Raw genomic sequence first — 19,777 nt, forward strand, 5'->3', positions numbered from 1 at the left:
GGTGCTGTGTTGACCTTGGAGAGATGTGATGCAGCTTGCATGATTTCATGCGTGCATGATTAAAAGAAGCTCTCTATTCCTTGCCCCTTACCCTCCACACACACACGCACGCACGCACGCTAGAACCCTAGAGAAGCAAGGTTGTCTAAGGCTCAAGGTTCCATTACTTCCCCCTCACACCACCTCCAGTTTATGGCCCAGCAAAGTTAATGGAACAATCCATCACTTGGAAAAGTTCATTAAGGGGAAGAGTGGCGAGGCAAGACACCTTCCTCTAGTGTCTTAGCCAGACGCCGGAGAAATTATGGTCAACACAAGACAGGAAATATCAGCGTCTAGGGCTGCTCGACGGTCGCCAGCGTCTGGTGCTGCTCGACGGTCGCCAGCGTCTGGTGCTGCTCGACGGTCGCCAGCGTCTGGTGCTGCTCGACGGTCGCCAGCGTCTGGTGCTGCTCGACGGTCGCCAGCGTCTGGTGCTGCTCGACGGTCGCCAGCGTCTGGTGCTGCTCGACGGTCGCCAGCGTCTGGTGCTGCTCGACGGTCGCCAGCGTCTGGTGCTGCTCGACGGTCGCCGGCGTCTGGTGCTGCTCGACGGTTCCCAGCGTCTGGTGCTGCTCGACGGTCGCCAGCGTCTGGTGCTGCTCGACGGTCGCCAGCGTCAGGTGCTGCTCGACGGTCGCCAGCGTCTGGAGCTGCTCGACGGTCGCCAGCGTCTGGTGCTGCTCGACGGTCGCCAGCGTCTGGAGCTGCTCGACGGTCGCCAGCGTCTGGAGCTGCTCGACGGTCGCCAGCGTCTGGTGCTGCTCGACGGTCGCCAGCGTCTTGTGCTGCTCGACGGTCGCCAGCGTCTGGTGCTGCTCGACGGTCGCCGGCGTCTGTTGCTGCTCGACGGTCGCCAGCGTCTGGTGCTGCTCGACGGTCGCCAGCGTCTGGAGCTGCTCGACGGTCGCCGGCGTCTGTTGCTGCTCGACGGTCGCCAGCGTCTGGTGCTGCTCGACGGTCGCCAGCGTCTGGAGCTGCTCGACGGTCGCCAGCGTCTGGTGCTGCTCGACGGACACCAACGTCCCACCGTGGGCCCCAACACACCCTCCCAGGAATAAGTGCGCCAGGATAGCCAAACCAGCTGACAAAACTCCGTCTAATGACTGGACGGCCTCGCCGAGCTCTCGGCCAAGCTTGAGGAACCACCAATGGGTCTTCAGATCGAACAAAGACAACGCAAAAAAACTATTTTTATGTCGCTGTCTTTTACAAACAGATTGACTTTCCTTCTTCCCTCGCCCCAGACATCACTAGATCAAAGCTACCGGAACGTTGAAAGACGGGGTATGAAATTCCAATAAAGGAAAGGGGAGACTGGCAGGAGGCATTAAACTAAAGGCCAGTACTTGCATGCCATCCAAGATGGCGGAGAAGAGACTTCATATTGCACAGCCAGCAAAGGTTCAGGGACGGGAATATTTTTCCTCACAAACCAGTCGTTTGGGAGCCGGTCGGCCGAGCGGACAGCACGCTGGACTTGTGATCCTGTGGTCCCGGGTTCGATCCCGGGCGCCGGAGAGAAACAATGGGCAGAGTTTCTTTCACCCTATGCCCCCTGTTACCTAGCAGTAAAATAGGTATCTGGGTGTTAGTCAGCTGTCACGGGCTGCTTCCTGGGGGTGGAGGCCTGGTCGAGGACCGGACCGCGGGGACACTAAAGCCCCGAAATCATCTGAAGATAACCAGAGACATTTATATGATGAATAACAGTAAATGGATAAGACAGCAAAGGGTGGGTAGCCTGCATTTTTGTGAACTGTCAGAAAGTCTTCGACACATTACCTCACACGAGACAAGAGTACAAGTTGGAGAGGCAGGTGTGGAAGGTGTTTTAGCGGATAAAGGAGTAACTAAGGAACAGAGGACAAAGGGTCACAGTGAGAGTCTTACAGGAGTTAATGCTAAGGTCGATTTTATTCGTGGTATATGTTAAATTTCTTCAAGATGGGATGGACTCCTTTCTCTCAATATTTGCGGATGACACAAACGCTATCAGTATAAATATGCTGGAATATTGCAAGAAATCTCAGGCTAACTTGGACAATTTAAAGGACTGGACCAACAGGTAGTTTCTATAATTTACGTCAAACAAGTGCAAAGTAATAAAATTGGGAACAGCTTGCCGGGCACAAGGAAACCATTCTAGAATCAGGCAGAGAAAAAGATCTGGACGTTTATGTCGTAGTGAATCAGCATTTTGAAGTTCGTATAGAACAGATATCATGAGCCGAATATGGCAGGTTGGCCAATATATTAACTGCCTTTAGGAATTTAAATTTAGAATCATTCAAGGCTTTGTCTGACAATTATGTCAAACAAATTATAGAATATGTTGCACCATCATTGAGTCCTCATCTCGTGAAACGCAAGATGAAGCTGAGAGATGCGTCATCACGTATGATTTACAAGGTAAGCCACGAGGAATTAAACCTCGCGTCAGTTGAAGTCAGAGTCAGGAGAGACATGATTACCATATATAAAATTATCAGGGGAATACACAGTGCAAACAAGAATAGATTTGGAACTGGTGGTACACGAACAAGGAGAAATTGGTTTTGTTAGTGTTGGAACAGTTTTTCAAAACTCCTATTTTTCTGACTGCTACCTAGTGAAATATCAGAACTTCCGAGCAGGCACCAGATGCGGACCATTCTTTACCAATGTTATGTTGATCAGTTCTGCAGAGAGCTATCTAGACTAGCTCTCTCCAGTACACCTGAAGAGCGTTTTGGGAGTTCTTCTACTCCCCAAGCCCGGCCTGGGACCAAGCTTGACTTGTGATAACTTGGTCCAACAGGCTGTTGCTTGGAGCGGTCCGCAGGCCCACATATCTACTACAACCTGGTTAGTCCGGCACTTCTTACAAGAACGTATCTTAAGTGTTTCTTGAAGTCTTCCATCTTTGTTCTGACACTGTCTAATGCTTGCTGGGAGTGAGTTGAACAGCCGTGGACTTCTGATGCACAGTGCTCTCTGACTGTGCCTATGCCACTTATACGCCTCACTGGCGCTATTCTGCATTTTCTTCCGTATCCTTCGCTCCAGTATGTTGTTATTCTACTGTGCAATTTTGGGACCAGACCATCGAGTAGGACCTGTTGGGGTCTCAAGTAATGGAGGCAGACTCGGTACACAGCTTTAGGGGAGAGTGGATTAGCCTCCATATACAGTTTCAAATTTAGATTTGACATCCTAATAAAATTGGGAATCTGTACATCAAACGACGTAAAGATTAGAAACGGGAGAAGTAGGTCACGACGGAGAAAATGAAAGGTAAGCAAAGGAAGGAAAAAGGATGGGTAGGTAAGAGTGGCGAAGTCAGGAATGAAGTAGGAAAAACTAAAGGGGAAAGAGAATGGAAGAAATGGAAGAAACCGGTGGATAAATAGTAGATAGGGAGGGAGAACAGCGTTGTGTAGAATCAAAGAAGGTAGTAACAAGACAGAGTGAATGAAGGAAGTAGAGGGAGGGAAAGGGGGAGATAAAAGGAATTGACAAGGGGGAGGAAACAACAAGGGCGGAAAGAAGAAAAGAAACGAATGTGAGAAGAGAGGGAGAAAAAATAAAGGAGACTTAATTAAAGGAAGGAGAGGGGACGAAAAGGTTGACAAATAGAATGAAGAATGAAAATCGAGAGCAAGTAAGGCGGAGAGTAAAGGAAGGGAGGAAATGGAGGCGGGAAGGAAGGAGGCAGGAGTGGGGGTGGGGGGGGGAAGTGGAGGTGGAGATGGTCAGAAAATCAAGGATAACAACACAATAAACTCCGTTAACACACTCACCGGGGAAATCTGTTGTGAGAAGAGAGAGGGAAAAGGAGAGGGGAGAAAGGGATGTAGAGGTGAGAGGGATAGGGAAGGATATGGTGGAGAGAGAGAGAGAGAGAGAGAGAGAGAGAGAGAGAGAGAGAGAGAGAGAGAGAGAGAGAGAGAGAGAGAGAGAGAGAGGAGAAAAAGAGAAGAGAGTTACCAAACAAAAAATGTTTCTTTACCTCTCTCTCTGCATCTCCTCACCCGTCACTTCCCTTCTAAGTCTCCTCTTTACATTGTTCTTCTATTATTATCTGTCCTACTTTTAAGTCTTTCAATCTTTCTGCCACTCTCAGTTCATTCCCTTCCCTTCCCTTTTCTCCCTTCCTATTTATTTGTCTGTTTCCCCTTCTTCTCCTGGCTTCGATGCAAAGGTTTATCAACTCTGCCTGTCATTCGTTCTGTCACTTATTCCCCCCTTATCTCTCATGCACCCTCTTCCTCTAATCTACTTTTCTCCTGTTTCTCATATGCACCCTCTCGTTCCCATTTACCATTCTCCATCTTTCACTCAAGCCTATTTAAGCTTAGGCTCATTAGGAATGGCACTGATGCTCTTAAGTCAGTATTACGTAAAATGGAATTCTATTTCCATTAGCTTTTAGATCCTCACCTAAGAGATATCTTAATTTTTAACGAATGTATTATTTCTTTAAGTATACTATTTATTTGATGTTATGCTACAATGATAATAGGTGCACGTGGTACAGGCTTGTTTGTAAATTGATACCGAATGAGCTTATCCTTAATTGCCATCTGCTATTACCTACAAATATTTTATAGTTTCAGGTTGTCTAATTACCTTAGAGCTCCACTATTGCCATTCAGTCAATTGTAGTGAAATGTGGCAGCCCACAGCCGTAGACTTTATCACTGCTCTGGATTCGCTATGCTTTTTAGCATCACCTAGTTAGCTTTTTTGACACACTGTACTCCACTTCATATAGTCTAGGGTAGCTGCACTAATGCAGATGTTCCTAATATGTTAATAAAAAAAAATATGCTTGAGAGATGGGGATTTTTAATGTCACCGTTGCCTTATTCACTCTTGTGTTTTTCATGATATCCTCATAATGTTCCCAGAGTTTGCCAGTGGAGGCTATAATGAACATATGGCGCTGTATGACTATCCTGTATGATGGTGATTTTTAACATCACGAAGCTTGTTTTTTATACACTCTGTACTCCCTTTTATACAGTCTAAGGCAGCTACACACATACAGATGTACCGAATTATGTTTACAAAAATACGCTCGATAACGTTAAAATTGTGGTGCTTTAATTTTTCTATTGCGTCATATATCAAAGGGATTGGCTGACCATTAAAAAATTAAATTTATTATATGAGAGGACGTATTGGAATTTCCATTATTTGTAGTCAGTCACAAAATATATCTAATCTTTCCAATGAGCAGAGATCCTCCGAGCGGAATGTCTTGTCTATTGACTCTGTGGTAATGTAATACTTCCATCCTTCCATGCCACGTCTAATATCTTCAGAGGTCAACCCTCCACTGTTATCCACAGCTGATATGCAACTGGTCAAACTTCGTGGCGTTCTTCGCAAGATCTACTCGTTGCTGTTCAAACAGAAATTGCTGTTCAAACTGCACAGCCGCCTCTAGTCGGTCCCATATACTTTCTAAGCGTCGTCCTCTGCAGCAGCGCCATATCGCTAACGTCTGGCAGAATGAAAAGAACGCTATTTTTTGCCGGACTGTCTACCGTGGCTTCCGCATTCTGTGTCGTCCAGTACGACAATGTTGTGTTCGGCGCCCCTTTCTCGACCACTTTATTAAATGGCGGCACGCTATTGGCCAGGCAAATGACGACATTATTTCCCTGCTCTCCGCATGGAAGCGGCTCATCGCCCACCTATCACGTGATTGCAGATTTTCGCTACTCAATATGGCTGCCTCCAGCCTTCCTAATTCTCTGTATTAATCTTCTACCTCTGACGGCGTTAGACCCGACGTTCTTGCCAACATCTTGACGAAAATGTAAAATATATCCAACTTTGGACCCTGCCAAATATTACCTGACCACGCCATGGGATAAATATTGTAAATATTGGGTGTTGCACACCTATATTACAGAGTTACTAGTGAAGGGAACATGATGAACACGACATCACGTGACTCCATCATCCCATATCTTCGCACTCCTGACATCCCCTCGTCCCCCCTACCTTCACCTTATTCCATCTCTCCTCCCTTTCACTCCATCTCCACCCTTCACCCCTTCCACTTCCCCAGCCTCTCACCCAATTCCATCCTTCTCTTACTCCCCCACCACCTCCCTTCATCAAACCCTATCACACTTCGGGCACTGGAGATATATCGCTCAACTTCTTCATCGCCTTAAATCATGCCCAGAATTTCCTAATTAAGAGAGTTTCGCTCTGCATAAATTTGTCATGGTGCTTTCATGGCTGTCTCCGCCAGGACTCCTGAGTCTGGTGTCTGTGTTGTGTTCACGGAACAATGTATGAGCAAGTTTGTTTCATCTGTGATCCCGGATTTGGTTTTTGTTCGTCACTTTTATTATTATCTTCCATCATTCTTCGCCCTATACTTCCTGCTTTTACAGTTTATACGACTTATTCTTTCCCCCGTAGCTCTCTTCCATCTCCCTGCCTACCTCTTTTGTTCAGTGTTCGTCCCTTCCCTCCCGATATACTAGGCTGTCTTCCTCTCTCTCTCTCTCTCTCTCTCTCTCTCTCTCTCTCTCTCTCTCTCTCTCTCTCTCTCTCTCTCTCTCTCTCTCTCTCTCTCTCTCTCTCTCTCTCTCTCTCTCTGTTTCTCCCCTCCCCCCCCGAGGGTTTTGAACCCGGGCAGTCGCTCTAGAGAACTCGACCCACGATCACTGGAACTATGGACCCTAATTCAGAAATGACAGAGGATGATTCTACTTATATTTTAAACCATATATCATGTGCATTTCTTTCTTTCTCCCTTACTGTCTTTTTCTCTGTCGAGAGAGAGAGACACAGAGAGGAGAAAACCCATTTACTCCCGGGTAAAACTGGCCTCAGGCTACTCCTCTTCACTTACCTTAATTGGGAAAAAGGTTAAAAGAAAAAGAAAAAAACATCTGCAAAACACGACATGAGTGCAGGTTTAGTGGTCAGGTGTGGAGGCCGGGTGTATGGAGGCCAGGTTGGTGTGTAGAGGCCAGACCAGGTGTGTAGAGGTCAGATTTAGAGGTCACATGTTTTAGCTACTGCTTGTGTATTTGGCTAGAAGGATACAAATAATATGAAAGATAACCTCCACTTTTGTAAGTTCTTAGCGAAGATGTTTACTTGAGTAATCCATACTTAACTGCTTGCAATTTCCATCATGATCGATCTACAATCAGTCCTCAACGAGGCGATTAAAAATCCGAGATCCAAAACTTGTAATTTGTGCAATTAGTCTCGTTAATGACCTCTGGAAGCAGTTCGCCGAGTGGATATTTATTGATTATTAACTGAGGTTAATTTATTACCATCTCCCCTCTGCTCCCGATTTCTCTACATTTTTCTTCCAGAATTAACTTAATTCAACGTTTTGTCGGATATGTTTTAGATAATTTGTAAAAATTTAATTATGTTTGGATGAACCGCACAAACACCCCTAGATCACGGACACACACAAACACCCCTGGATCACGGACACACACAAACACCCCTGGATCACGGACACACACAAACACCCCTAGATCACGGACACACACAAACACCTCTAGATCACGGACACACACAAACACCTCTAGATCACGGACACACACAAACACCTCTAGATCACGGACACACACAAACACCCCTAGATCACGGACACACACAAACACCTCTAGATCACGGACACACACAAACACCTCTAGATCACGGACACACACAAACACCTCTAGATCACGGACACACACAAACACCTCTAGATAAAGGACTCACACAAACACCTCTAGATCACGGACACACACAAACACCTCTAGATCACGGACTCACACAAACACCCCTAGATGACGGACACACACAAACACCCCTAGATGACGGACACACACAAACACCCCTGGATGACGGACTCACACAAACACCCCTAGATGACGGACTCAAACAAAACACCTCTAGATAAAGGACTCACACAAACACCCCTAGATCACGGACTCACACAAACACCTCTAGATAAAGGACTCACACAAACACCTCTAGATAAAGGACTCACACAAAACACCCCTAGATGAAGTACTCACACAAACACCCCTAGATGACGGACTCACACAAACACCCCTAGATTAAGGACTCACACAAACACCCCTAGATGACGGACTCACACAAACACCCCTAGATGACGGACTCACACAAACACCCCTAGATGACGGACTCACACAAAACACCCCTAGATGAAGTACTCACACAAAAACCCCTAGATGACGGACTCACACAAACACCCCTAGATGTAGGACTCAGACAAACACTTCTAGATAAAGGACTCATACAAAACACCCCTAGATGACGGACTCAAACAAAACACCCCTAGATGACGGACTCACACAAACACCCCTAGATGACGGACTCACACAAAACACTCCTAGATGACGGACTCACACAAACACCCCTAGATGTAGGACTCAGACAAACACTTCTAGATAAAGGACTCATACAAAACACCTCTAGATGACGGACTCACACAAAACACCCCTAGATGACGGACTCACACAAACACCCCTAGATGACGGACTCACACAAAACACTCCTAGATGACGGACTCACACAAACACCCCTAGATGACGGACTCACACAAACACCTCTAGATAAAGGACTCACACAAACACCCCTAGATGACGTACTCACACAAACACCCCTAGATGACGGACTCACACAAAACACCCCTAGATGACGGACTCACACAAAACACCCCTAGATGACGGACTCACACAAACACCCCTAGATGAAAGACTCACACAAACACCCCTAGATGACGGACTCACACAAACACCCCTAGATGACGGACTCACACAAACACCCCTAGATGACGGACTCACACAAACACCCCTAGATGACGGACTCACACAAACACCCCTAGATGACGGACTCACACAAACAAAGGCACGAAAAGAAATAAGGGAAACAAGAGGAAGGTAAAGAGAAGGAAGCCACAGAGCTGGACCAGACCTCACCGTGAATACTAAACGAAGCTGTTGGAGCATTCTTTAGTCTCTTTGCTCCCGTATTCAACTCCTAAACCAGAAAATGGAAGACCTACCAAAGGCAGATGACAGAGGTACGAGAAGACACTAAAAAAAAACTGGACCTCAAACCCACAGGAAAGAAAAAGAATATGACGTCATACAAGATAAAACAGAAAACTGACATATGCAGCAAAGGACAAATACTCAAATTAAGGAATAATGAAACTGTTAAACAGAGGGGGGCTTCCCCCCCCCACAGACGAGTCACAGATGTTAAGAACCTCATCCTTAGAGCTTATCAAATATTATTTTGCAGAGTAAAGAAAGCTTTTAGGTGTTATTCCTCTCGAAGGACTTTCTCTCCAGTGCGAGATTTAATTTACGGAGACTCGAGAAACTGGTGGTGTTGAATGATAATGATAAAACAGTGAGAGAGAAAGAGAGAGAGAGAGAGAGAGAGAGAGAGAGAGAGAGAGAGAGAGAGAGAGAGAGAGAGAGAGAGAGAGAGAGAGAGAGAGAGAGAAAGAGAGAGAGAGAGAGAGAGAGAGAGACAGAGAGAAAGAGAGAGAGAGAGAGAGAGAGAGAGAGAGAGAGAGAGAGAGACAGAGAGAAAGAGAGAGAGAGAGAGAGAGAGAGAGAGAGAGAGAGAGAGAGAGAGAGAGAGAGAGAGAGAGAGAGAAAGAGAGAGAGAGAAAGAGAGAGAGAGAGAGAGAGAGAGAGAGAGAGAGAGAGAGAGAGAGAGAGAGAGAGAGAGAGAGAGAGAGAGAGAGAAAGTTGAGGCATATTGTTGAGTGAGACAGAGGGAAACAGTTGGGAGAAAAGACAGACAGACCGAAAGGAAGACCTGCCAATCGATCTCTGATCCCCACAAAGAGTAGCGTTATCTTCACGTTAGAAATAAAATTACCATTAGATGGAAAAACTCATCTCTAGCAAGTATCTTACATTACAGCCTACACGTCAACCCCCCCCCCCCCCAGGTAACGAGGTAACACAGATAACGAATCAACGTAAACAGTGATTGTGAGCAACCCGGAAGATAGTTACTAATGTAAATATGCACTAAACTACCAAAATATTCGAAAGCCTTGGCTTAGGAGCTGGCAATCAACCGTGGGTGCACACCTAGGGTAGTACATCAAGGAGAGCACACCAGAGAACACACACAATACCATCCTCTGCACAGATAAGACCCGGAAACACACCCATCACATCCAGACCATCCTCTTGACGTGGCTGCCTCGCCGGACTGGTACACGGCTCCTGAGGGCAACATTGACTTGGGTACGGAATCATTTTTTATATATATTGCAGAGAGCGAAAGCAAGAGATAGGGAGGTAGAGGAGAGACAGAAATAGAGACAGGGTAATAAAGATATTGAAAACTCCACGAAGTGTTAAAACATTATTACTAACCAAGGTATTTACCGAGCGAGCCGGTATTTGCAGAGTTTCTCAACATTGGATGTTTTTACAAGTATGTGTGGTAATGTGGCGACTCTTCCGTGTAGAGATGGTGAAGGGTGATGGTGGCGGTGAAGGGTCAGGCAGAGTGACTGAGGGTGATGCTCAGATGGAGACGGAGATAGAAAAAAGCAGAAAGCAAGAAAAGATTAGATAAATATTGGGAGTTAAAAGAGTGGAGAAGAGAAAGCTGGAAATAGCGTGAGAAGTGAGAGATGAGAGGTTGTGGAAATGATGGAGATCGTAAATTTGAACAAAAGGAGCAACACAGAATTAAAATGTTAGTGATATAAATAATTATATATATATATATATATATATATATATATATATATATATATATATATATATATATATATATATATATATCCAAGACCGTTGGATTGTTGAAATACGATGTTTATAAAGGTTTCTGTGTTTGGTTTCTTGACTAAAGAATGTGTTTGGCAAATATATATTGAGCACGATGCGTGTGTGTGTGTGTGTGTGTGTGTGTGTATGTGTTTGAGCGTGCGAGTGTGTGTGTGTGTGTGTGTGTGTGTGTGTGTGTGTGTGTGTGTGTGTGTGTGTGTGTGTGTGTGTGTGTGTGTGTGAGTGTGTGTGAGCGTGCGAGTGTGTGTGGGGTGTGGAGGTCGCAGGGGAAGCCTCAGGCAGCCACGCTGGCCACCAGGCAACAGGAAATTGCTTCCAGACAAACTTTTGGTCATCCAGGAAGCCTGGAGGCACGGAGGCGACTGTGAGTGACCTGAAACACTCAACCACTCTCCTGGACACACGCCTCCACCGCTCCTATGTTTACAGTGTATCCTGTAAATCATATTATGGAAAGAACTTAGAAAAACAGAAAAAATTGTATTCACAGAGGTTCTCCACCCAGCCCAAAGACCTCCTTCCCTCCTTGGTGGATTGAACACGTCAGTGTGTTCTGTTTTACACCAGGTGTAGGTGTACACTGTTTTACACCTGTTACCTAGCAGTAAATAGGTACCTGGGTGTTAGTTAGCTGTCACGGGCTGCTTCCTGGGGGTGGAGGCATGGTCGAGGACCGGGCCGCGGGGACACTAAAAGCCCCGAAATCATCTCAAGATAACCTCAAGATAACCCAGGGCGAGGTTCTGAGCACCCCTCAAGGGCCAGGACCAAGAAATACTACCTCAACACATCACTTCCCTTTACCCATTAGATGGACGCATGTTTAAACATTTTAAATTCAAGTTTGCATTCCACCGGCTGCTTCATTATATTTTATCATGTGAAACCTTCCATACTTTATGTTGCACTGAATGATCAAAGTACCGAACAAGTGGGAATTAATAGATCAAATAGAGATTCAACCGAATACTTACTTCTGCCTGCTAACTACCGTTAATTGCTCATGAAATTATGCAAAGGTAATCAAACTATGTGGCCATAATTAGAGTGAAATAAATGACATTAATATTTTGAGGACTAATCTCTAAAACCCCAGAGAGGGTATTGTTATAAATTATTATTAATTTTTAATCCTATGTTTTAGGATTATTATTAATCTAATATTAATATTATTTTAATAGATTATTATTAATATTATTAATCCTATGTTTAATAGTGTATACTAAGCCTACCACATAGGATTATGTCTGAACGGTAGGAGTGTCCCTAAAGGTAGAAAGCCAGGGTTCTCAACGTTTATATTCGTCAAACCCTTACTCACATATTCGTCAAACCCTTACTCACATATTCGTCAAACCCTTACTCACATATTCGTTAAACCCTTACTCACATATTCGTCAAACCCTTACTCACATATTCGTCAAACCCTTACTCACATATTCGTCAAACCCTTACTCACATATTCGTCAAACCCTTACTCACATATTCGTCAAACCCTTACCCACATATTCGTCAAACCCTTACTCACATATTCGTCAAACCCTTACTCACATATTCGTCAAACCCTTACTCACATATTCGTCAAACCCTTACTCACATATTCGTCAAACCCTTACCCACATATTCGTCAAACCCTTACTCACTGCTCTGAATGGAACAACGTGAGTAGGGAGTTTGAAAGAATAACTCAGGTGTTGGTGAACAATGGATGTAGCAACACAGAAATGAACACTACTCTAAGACGACACCTGGATCGATGGTACAATCCTGAACCAAGAACAGGAACCACAACACCTCTAATACAATTATATAACAAATCAACCACGCACAGTGAACATAAAAAAGAAGAAAGAATAATGAAAGAAATAATTCGTAAAGGAGTAAAAAGCATCATCATATGCTATAAAACCAAGAAGACTTCCGAACTCCTTATCAAAAACAACCCGAAGCCGACGGAGAACCCTCTACAGCAGTCAAGCGTTGTATACATGTACACCTTTTTTTTTTTTGAGATATATACAAGAGTTGTTACATTCTTGTACAGCCACTAGTACGCGTAGCGTTTCGGGCAGGTCCCTGGAATACGATCCCCTGCCGCGAAGAATCGTTTAAACGAGGATTCGAGGATTCGAACTGCCACCTGCCCCCACGAAAGATGTAACCTTCAATCTAAGTTCATAGGTATGACGTCGACCAAGCTGACGAGGCGTTTGACCTGTCATCGTCAATCCGGTGCCCCCCCCCCCCCCCCCCCTAAAGATCTCACGCGACAAGCCCAAGACATCACCCTAACCAGAGAAATGTTGAATATAAACACTTGTATAATGAAGAAAATCGCAGATGTATTAGTGCTGAAAGGTACACATATCTTTGCCAAAAATATATAAACCCTACATAAAAATCCTATAAAAATAATAAGGCAATTCCTTATTATTATTTAATAATAAAGGAATTGCCAGTTTGTGTTTTCTAATCTTGGCGATTTAATTATACAAGCGGAATAATTATATATATTACGGTGGTGAGAATTATAAAGTGGTTTAATTAGTGTATACCTTCGGATACCTGCACTAATTACCTCGAGCCTCATTAGCACCTCTAATTAAGTCACCTGTATTTTTATGAACCGATAAGCTTAATTACTGCTGGGGAGCACGTGCCCTGAGGAGCACCTCCACTGAGGAACACCTGCCCTGAGAAACACCTCCACTGAGGAACACCTGCCCTGAGAAACACCTCCACTGAGGAACACCTGCGCTGAGAAACACCTGCGCTGAGGAGCACCTGCACTGAGAAACGCTTGCGCTGAGGAACACCTGCCCTGAAGAACACCTCCGCTGAGGAACAACTCCACTGAGAAACACCTCCACTGAGAAGCACCTGCGCTGAGGAACACCTGCCCTGAAGAACACCTTCACTGAGAAACCCCTCCTCTGACAAACACCTGCGCTGAAGAACACCTGTACCGCGGGTAGCCTGCGCGTTTTCCGCTCACAGCGGTACAGCCGCCAGGCAGCTGTACGCCGCTGTGGGAGTCTCTCGGTGCAGTCGTTCAACTTCTGAACAGTAGTATTTCTTCATAGGACGAGCAGTAGACAGCACGCAACACCGCGGGGGAATGGGTGATGTTGGAGGCATTGCACGTCGTTAATGGCGATGAAGTGTCGGCCGGCAACTGAAACTTTTGATCCAGGGGGCCTTTATTGTGGAGTTTTGATGTAGTGCCGGACTGTGTGTGTGTGTGTGTGTGTGTGTGTGTGTGTGTGTGTGTGTGTGTGTGTGTGTGTGTGTGTGTGTGTGTGTGTTGTGTGTGTGTGAGTGTTGTGTGTGTATGTGGGGGTGTGGGGGTGTGTGTGTTGTGTGTTGTGTGTGTGTGTGTGTGTGGGTTTGTGTAAGTGTGTGTGTGTGTGTGTGTGTGTGTGTGTGTGTGTGTGTGTGTGTGTGTGTGTGTGTGTGTGTGTGTCCCCTCGGGCTCAGAGTTACGACAAGGTACGATCTTTCTATCTCTTTCCATCTCTCTCTCTCTCTCTCTCTCTCTCTCTCTCTCTCTCTCTCTCTCTCTCTCTCTCTCTCTCTCTCTCTCTCTCTCTCTCTCTCTCTAAACTAAGACTAGGCTTTATTAAGATAATCATTGATGTTCTCAGTGCAACTGCAAACAAGAGCTGTTATCCTACATCAGCTCATCTTAAGACTGACCCTAGAGCTCATATATTTGATGAGCTTGTTATTAGTTTCAATTAGAAATAACATTTATATAATCATGTTGTAATCTGTCTCTCTTCCTCTGTCCCTTTCTCCATTTTCTAAATATAAGTATAGAGAGGAAGAGCACGATAAAGAAGCAATGACAGTAATTTGAACAATAAAATGAGGTAAAAGAAATCCAAGAAGAGAAAACTTGTCACTTGGGATCTGAGATCTTAAGGTCCTTCGTGAGTCCTTAAAGATTATCTGATGGGTATTAATGAGTCATTCAGAGCGACTCTTCTTCTTAACTTAAGAAGAAGATAACTTCTTGCCTCCTTAACGGCCTCTCTTTCGCTCCTCTCCTGCTCTTTCTAACTCTCCCTCTCTCTCTCGCTTCCGCCCTTATCTCTTCCCTACCTTCCTCTCAATCCCTGGAAATGTAACGAGATTATTTAGGGAGAGGTGAAGACTAAATGGCATCCTGCAGTATTAATCTGTCCGCCTGTCTGTCTGTCCTCTCTGTCTCTCTGTCTCTCTCTCTCTCTCTCTCTCTCTCTCTCTCTCTCTCTCTCTCTCTCTCTCTCTCTCTCTCTCTCTCTCTCTCTCTCTCTCTCTCTCTCTCTCTCTTCCCTCGGTGCTCAAGACGGGCTAGAGGTCACTTAAGGAAGCCAATCTCATCAGACTTTCACACGTCCCTTGGTCCACCTACAATAAACTTTGGCGCTCAAGTTGAGGTTGATATCTTGAGCGATGGGTCAGAGGCGCTGCTGTGGGGACGGGAGAGAGAGAGAGAGAGAGAGAGAGAGAGAGAGAGAGAGAGAGAGAGAGAGAGAGAGTGAGAGAGTGAGAGGAGACAGAGAGAGAATTTGGTTCGCAAATAGATGGAAATCTTTGCACACATAAACACACGATCAAAACATTCCTTGGAAGCGTGTAATGGGTAATGAGAAACATGAGGTCACTCATGCCCAAACAAAACCCCTAAATGTTGTTAACCTCTTTTTCTGGAGCCAAATTGCCGTTGTTGACAATTTCACCAATTAGCATCATGGGTTAGGCACCTGGAGCTACTGTCGGTAGCTCTTATTAAGTGACTCAGGTGGGGAGTGGCTCGTTCAGGTGGTCACTCGTTCAGGTGGGGAGTGGCTCACTCAGGTGGTCACTCGTTCAGGTGGGGAGTGGCTCATTCAGGTGGTCACTCGTTCAGGTGGGAAGTGGCTCATTCAGGTGGTCACTCGTTCAGGTGGAGAGTGGCTCGCTTAGGTGGTCACTCGTTCAGGTGGGAAGTGATTCATTCAGGTGGTCACTCGTTCAGGTGGAGAGTGGCTCACTCAGGTGGTCACTCGTTCAGGTGGGAAGTGATTCATTCAGGTGGTCACTCGTTCAGGTGTAGAGTGGCTCATTCAGGGTGGGGGGGGGGAGGGGAAGCACTCGTTAAGATTTCTTTCAGAATACATCATTACAAATATTAACGATAGCAATCAGGACTTGACAAGCATTTAAGCAAACACTTGTGAAACAGGTACATCTTTCCTTAATCGTGGCGGCTGTTGTTCACATTTATTAACACAAGTAAGAGGTCCGAAACACTACGAACTTGTTTATAACAATAATAACCTTGGGTTGTTATGTTTACAAGCACGTTTACTATTTAGTAAATGTAAACAAAGCCGCTATGAGTAACGAAAGATGTACCGGTTTCGTAAATGCCTGGTAACTCCCGGCCCTGGTGGGCGGGTATTAACCCTTTTCCTTTTACTCTCCAACCCATTATGTCGCCCCCTTTCCCTTTACTTATATTAACCCTTCCCATTCCCATTAAAACCCATTCCATTTTCCCTGAATCCATCATCACTGTAGGGGCTTCGACGAGTCCAGGAAGCTGGCGGCTTGTCAAAGGTCCCCATTTGAATTCCCCTTCCCCCTCCCTCTCCCCATGTCCCCCCGCCCCATCTACGCTTCATCTTACAAGGGGGAATCCTCACATGGTCCAATTATAAACCTCCGGTCCTCATAGTTTAAAAAAGGTCTTTGACCCGAGACTAAAGTCTCTTAAATAGCGATCTTTCCCCGAGAGACTGGTCTGGGGACCCGCGGTCTGGGGACCCGCGGTCTGGGGACCCGCAAGTGGACGACCGGCCACAGCCTCCTGGGACCAGTTGAACAATACGACTCACTTTAGGGAGAGTTTCGTACGAGCTGAACGCCGATTTACTAGTTTATTTCTCTGTGTTTCTCCGCTGGCAGAGTCGTGTGGTGGTGGTGGTGGTGGTGGGCTGTTGGTGGTGGTGGTGGTGGTGGTGGTGGGCTGTTGGTGGTGGTGGTGGTGGTGGGCTGTTGGTGGTGGTGGTGGTGGTGGGCTGTTGGTGGTGGTGGTGGTGGTGGTGGTGGTGGTGGTGGTGGGCTGTTTGGTGGTGGTGGTGGTGGTGGTGGGCTGTTGGTGGTGGTGGTGGTGGTGGTGGTGGGCTGTTGGTGGTGGGCTGTTGGTGGTGGTGGTGGTGGTGGGCTGTTGGTGGTGGTGGTGGTGGTGGGCTGTTGGTGGTGGTGGTGGTGGTGGGCTGTTGGTGGTGGTGGTGGTGGTGGTGGTGGTGGTGGTGGTGGTGGGCTGTTGGTGGTGGTGGTGGTGGGCTGTTGGTGGTGGTGGTGGTGGTGGTGGGCTGTTGGTGGTGGTGGTGGTGGGCTGTTGGTGGTGGTGGTGGGCTGTTGGTGGAGCTCGAAGTAAGGATCAGGACAATCAAGTTGGATCAGCGTTCATGAGAATCCTGCCCCCTGAGGGCTGGATTTGTGGCTCCATGTAAGCAGTCCACCCCACAGAGAGAGAAGGGAGGGAGGGAGAGAGGGATGAAGAGAGGGCCTCCCTCTCTCCCTCCCTGGACGGAGGGAGGCCTTGAGACACGGAAGGAAGTCAACCCTCGCAACTCCTTGAAGGACGTGAGGGAAGGACTTGTGCTACTCCTCCACCCCGAGGGAGCACGGAAGGACTCACGCAGGTGTGGGTGTTCGTCAAACTCTCTCTCTCACAACACACGCAAAACCGGTTGCTGGGGCATTCGTTGCGTGCTCTGGACACGGCCGCCCATCACCCAGGTTATAAGGGGCGTCTAGAATGATTTACAACTCACACATGAGATCAGTCATGGATTACTCATCACTAATCTGGTAATCCTTGTCGACTAAGAGTTGTTAGATACAATATATGGCAAGGCTAGAGACATGAGAAGTAGACATTAGGCAGCCGTCTTTATTTCGTACATTCAAACTCGCCTTCTCAGAGGAGCTGTGGCTGGTGTGTGCGTGTGTGTGTGTGTGTGTATGTGTACGTACTTAGTTGTGCTTGCGGGGGTTGAGCTCTGGCTCTTTGGTCCCGCCTCTCAACTGTCAATCAAGTAATGTACAGGTTCCTGAGCCTACTGGGCTGTGTGTGTGTGCGCGTGTGTGTGTGTGTGTGTGTGTGTGTGTGTGTGTGTGTGTGTGTGTGTGTGTGTGTGTGTGTGTGTGTGTGTGCGTGTGTGTGTGTGTGTGTGTATGTGTGTGTGTGTGTGTGTGTGTGTGTGTGTGTGTGTGTGTGTGTGTATGTGTGTGTATGTGTGTATGTGTGTGTGTGTGTGTGTTTAACCAAGAAAACAAGATGTATTTTCCCCGAACTTCGCTCTTCTACGGCTCCATCCCTCAAGAGCAACACAGCAGACAGATGTTCTCTTCTCACAACACCAGACTACCAGACAGTCGTCCCCTCCACACGACCCTACACCACCAGTCACACATTCCCTTCTCACCAACAGACCAATTTCGACGCAAATATTGCCCGAAAAACACAATTATGGAACAACTGCCTGTGGTTGACGACCAAAACACACGCATCTAATCATTTTAACAGTTTATCCTTCACGTTCCGTCTATCTCGCGATCGAGTGCTCACTAAATATAAGCAACTTATCCATGGAACACTTATCACTATAGGGAACACTTTAAAACAATCAGAAGGCATGGCCTGCATAAGATATAACGTAACATAAGTTCTACAGGCAGCTGCTTGTACGAAATGAAGTACCAACCTCCATCTACTTAGGAGAAAAATAAATTATATTTATCAGATAAATAATGTTGACTCTAATGTTATTAAAATAACTTCGGCGTAAAAATATTCAACCATATGTTACTTCATGGTGGTTATTGTGAGTTGGGTTAGATTAGGATAGGTTATATTAGGCTCGGCTTGGAGGTCAGGCAACGCCAGGTTAGGCAAGGTTACGTTAGTTAAAGCAAGGTTAAGACAGGACAGGTTAGGTCAGGCTAGGTTAGTATACGACAGGTTACGGCAGGAGCAGATTAGGTTCATTTAGAGGTTCTAAGAGTGATATTCAGTTATCTGTCATTTCAGAGCCGCCTTCCACTGATAATAGTTGCTTGATACAATACTGCCATCACACACACAACGTAACAGTCCCTATGATTCCCTTGTTACAGCTTGTAATAAAGTTGTTACATCTTGTTATAAACGTTTTATTGACGTATTAGAACGTTGTTACGTGCTATATTGGTTGTTACAATTGTTAGAAAGTGTTAAACTTGTTCGAACGTTGCAGCATCATGGTAGTTTGGTCATGTGCTAGCCGGGGTAGCACTATATTTAAGACAGGGCCGAGTAATTTAAGACATCCGGCTACCCAAGAGGAAGTAAGAACGACCCGTGAAGCAGGAGGATATTGCCCGGTAGGAGTTTGAATCGTCATCCTGAAGGATCCCACCAGGACCATCTGGCCACTAACAGTAAGGAAAGTTCAGGGTGTGAGCCACGGGAGCGTCGTTGGCAGGAAAGGTCATCACTTCTCCATCTAAGGAAGGAACCAAGGAGTAAATTTTCTTCGTTGAACGAACTAGAACAATCGGAAGGCTCCAGTTAGAAATGCCGACAGGACGCACCCCGGTGTTCCTCAGAGTTCGAAGTGATGTTCCGAGCATTCTCCCGCTTGTTCCAATATGAAGTATGCTGACAGACCCACACTACCGTAGGGAACACTGACAGTCCCACACTACCGTAGGGAACACTGACAGTCCCACATAAAGAACACTGTGACTCTTCAAGTGCTATACAAGCCCTGTTATCATGTCGACCTGAGGTTCGTAAACAGTACCAGAACCTTTGTCACTCCTCCTGCAAGTAAATAATTAAGAAGCTGTCTACCTTGAAGTGTCCTTTGAGTCTCTCCTCTCCTGGCCCAAGACTCCTTGACCCA

General features: G+C 46.1%; 1 protein-coding gene across 1 annotated transcript in view; it reads right to left on the reverse strand.

Moving 5' to 3' along the window:
* Nucleotides 1–335: 335 nt before the first annotated feature.
* The window catches only part of LOC138355626 (involucrin-like), a 31,000-nt gene continuing 11,558 nt past the window's right edge, over nucleotides 336–19,777 (reverse strand). Inside the window, exon 3 of the mRNA XM_069310943.1 lies at nucleotides 336–1,175. Coding sequence (XP_069167044.1) covers nucleotides 336–1,175 — 840 coding nt within the window. The remainder of the gene's footprint in view (nucleotides 1,176–19,777) is intronic.

This window comes from Procambarus clarkii, chromosome 68 (genome assembly GCF_040958095.1).
Source record: "Procambarus clarkii isolate CNS0578487 chromosome 68, FALCON_Pclarkii_2.0, whole genome shotgun sequence".
NCBI lineage: Eukaryota > Metazoa > Arthropoda > Malacostraca > Decapoda > Cambaridae > Procambarus > Procambarus clarkii.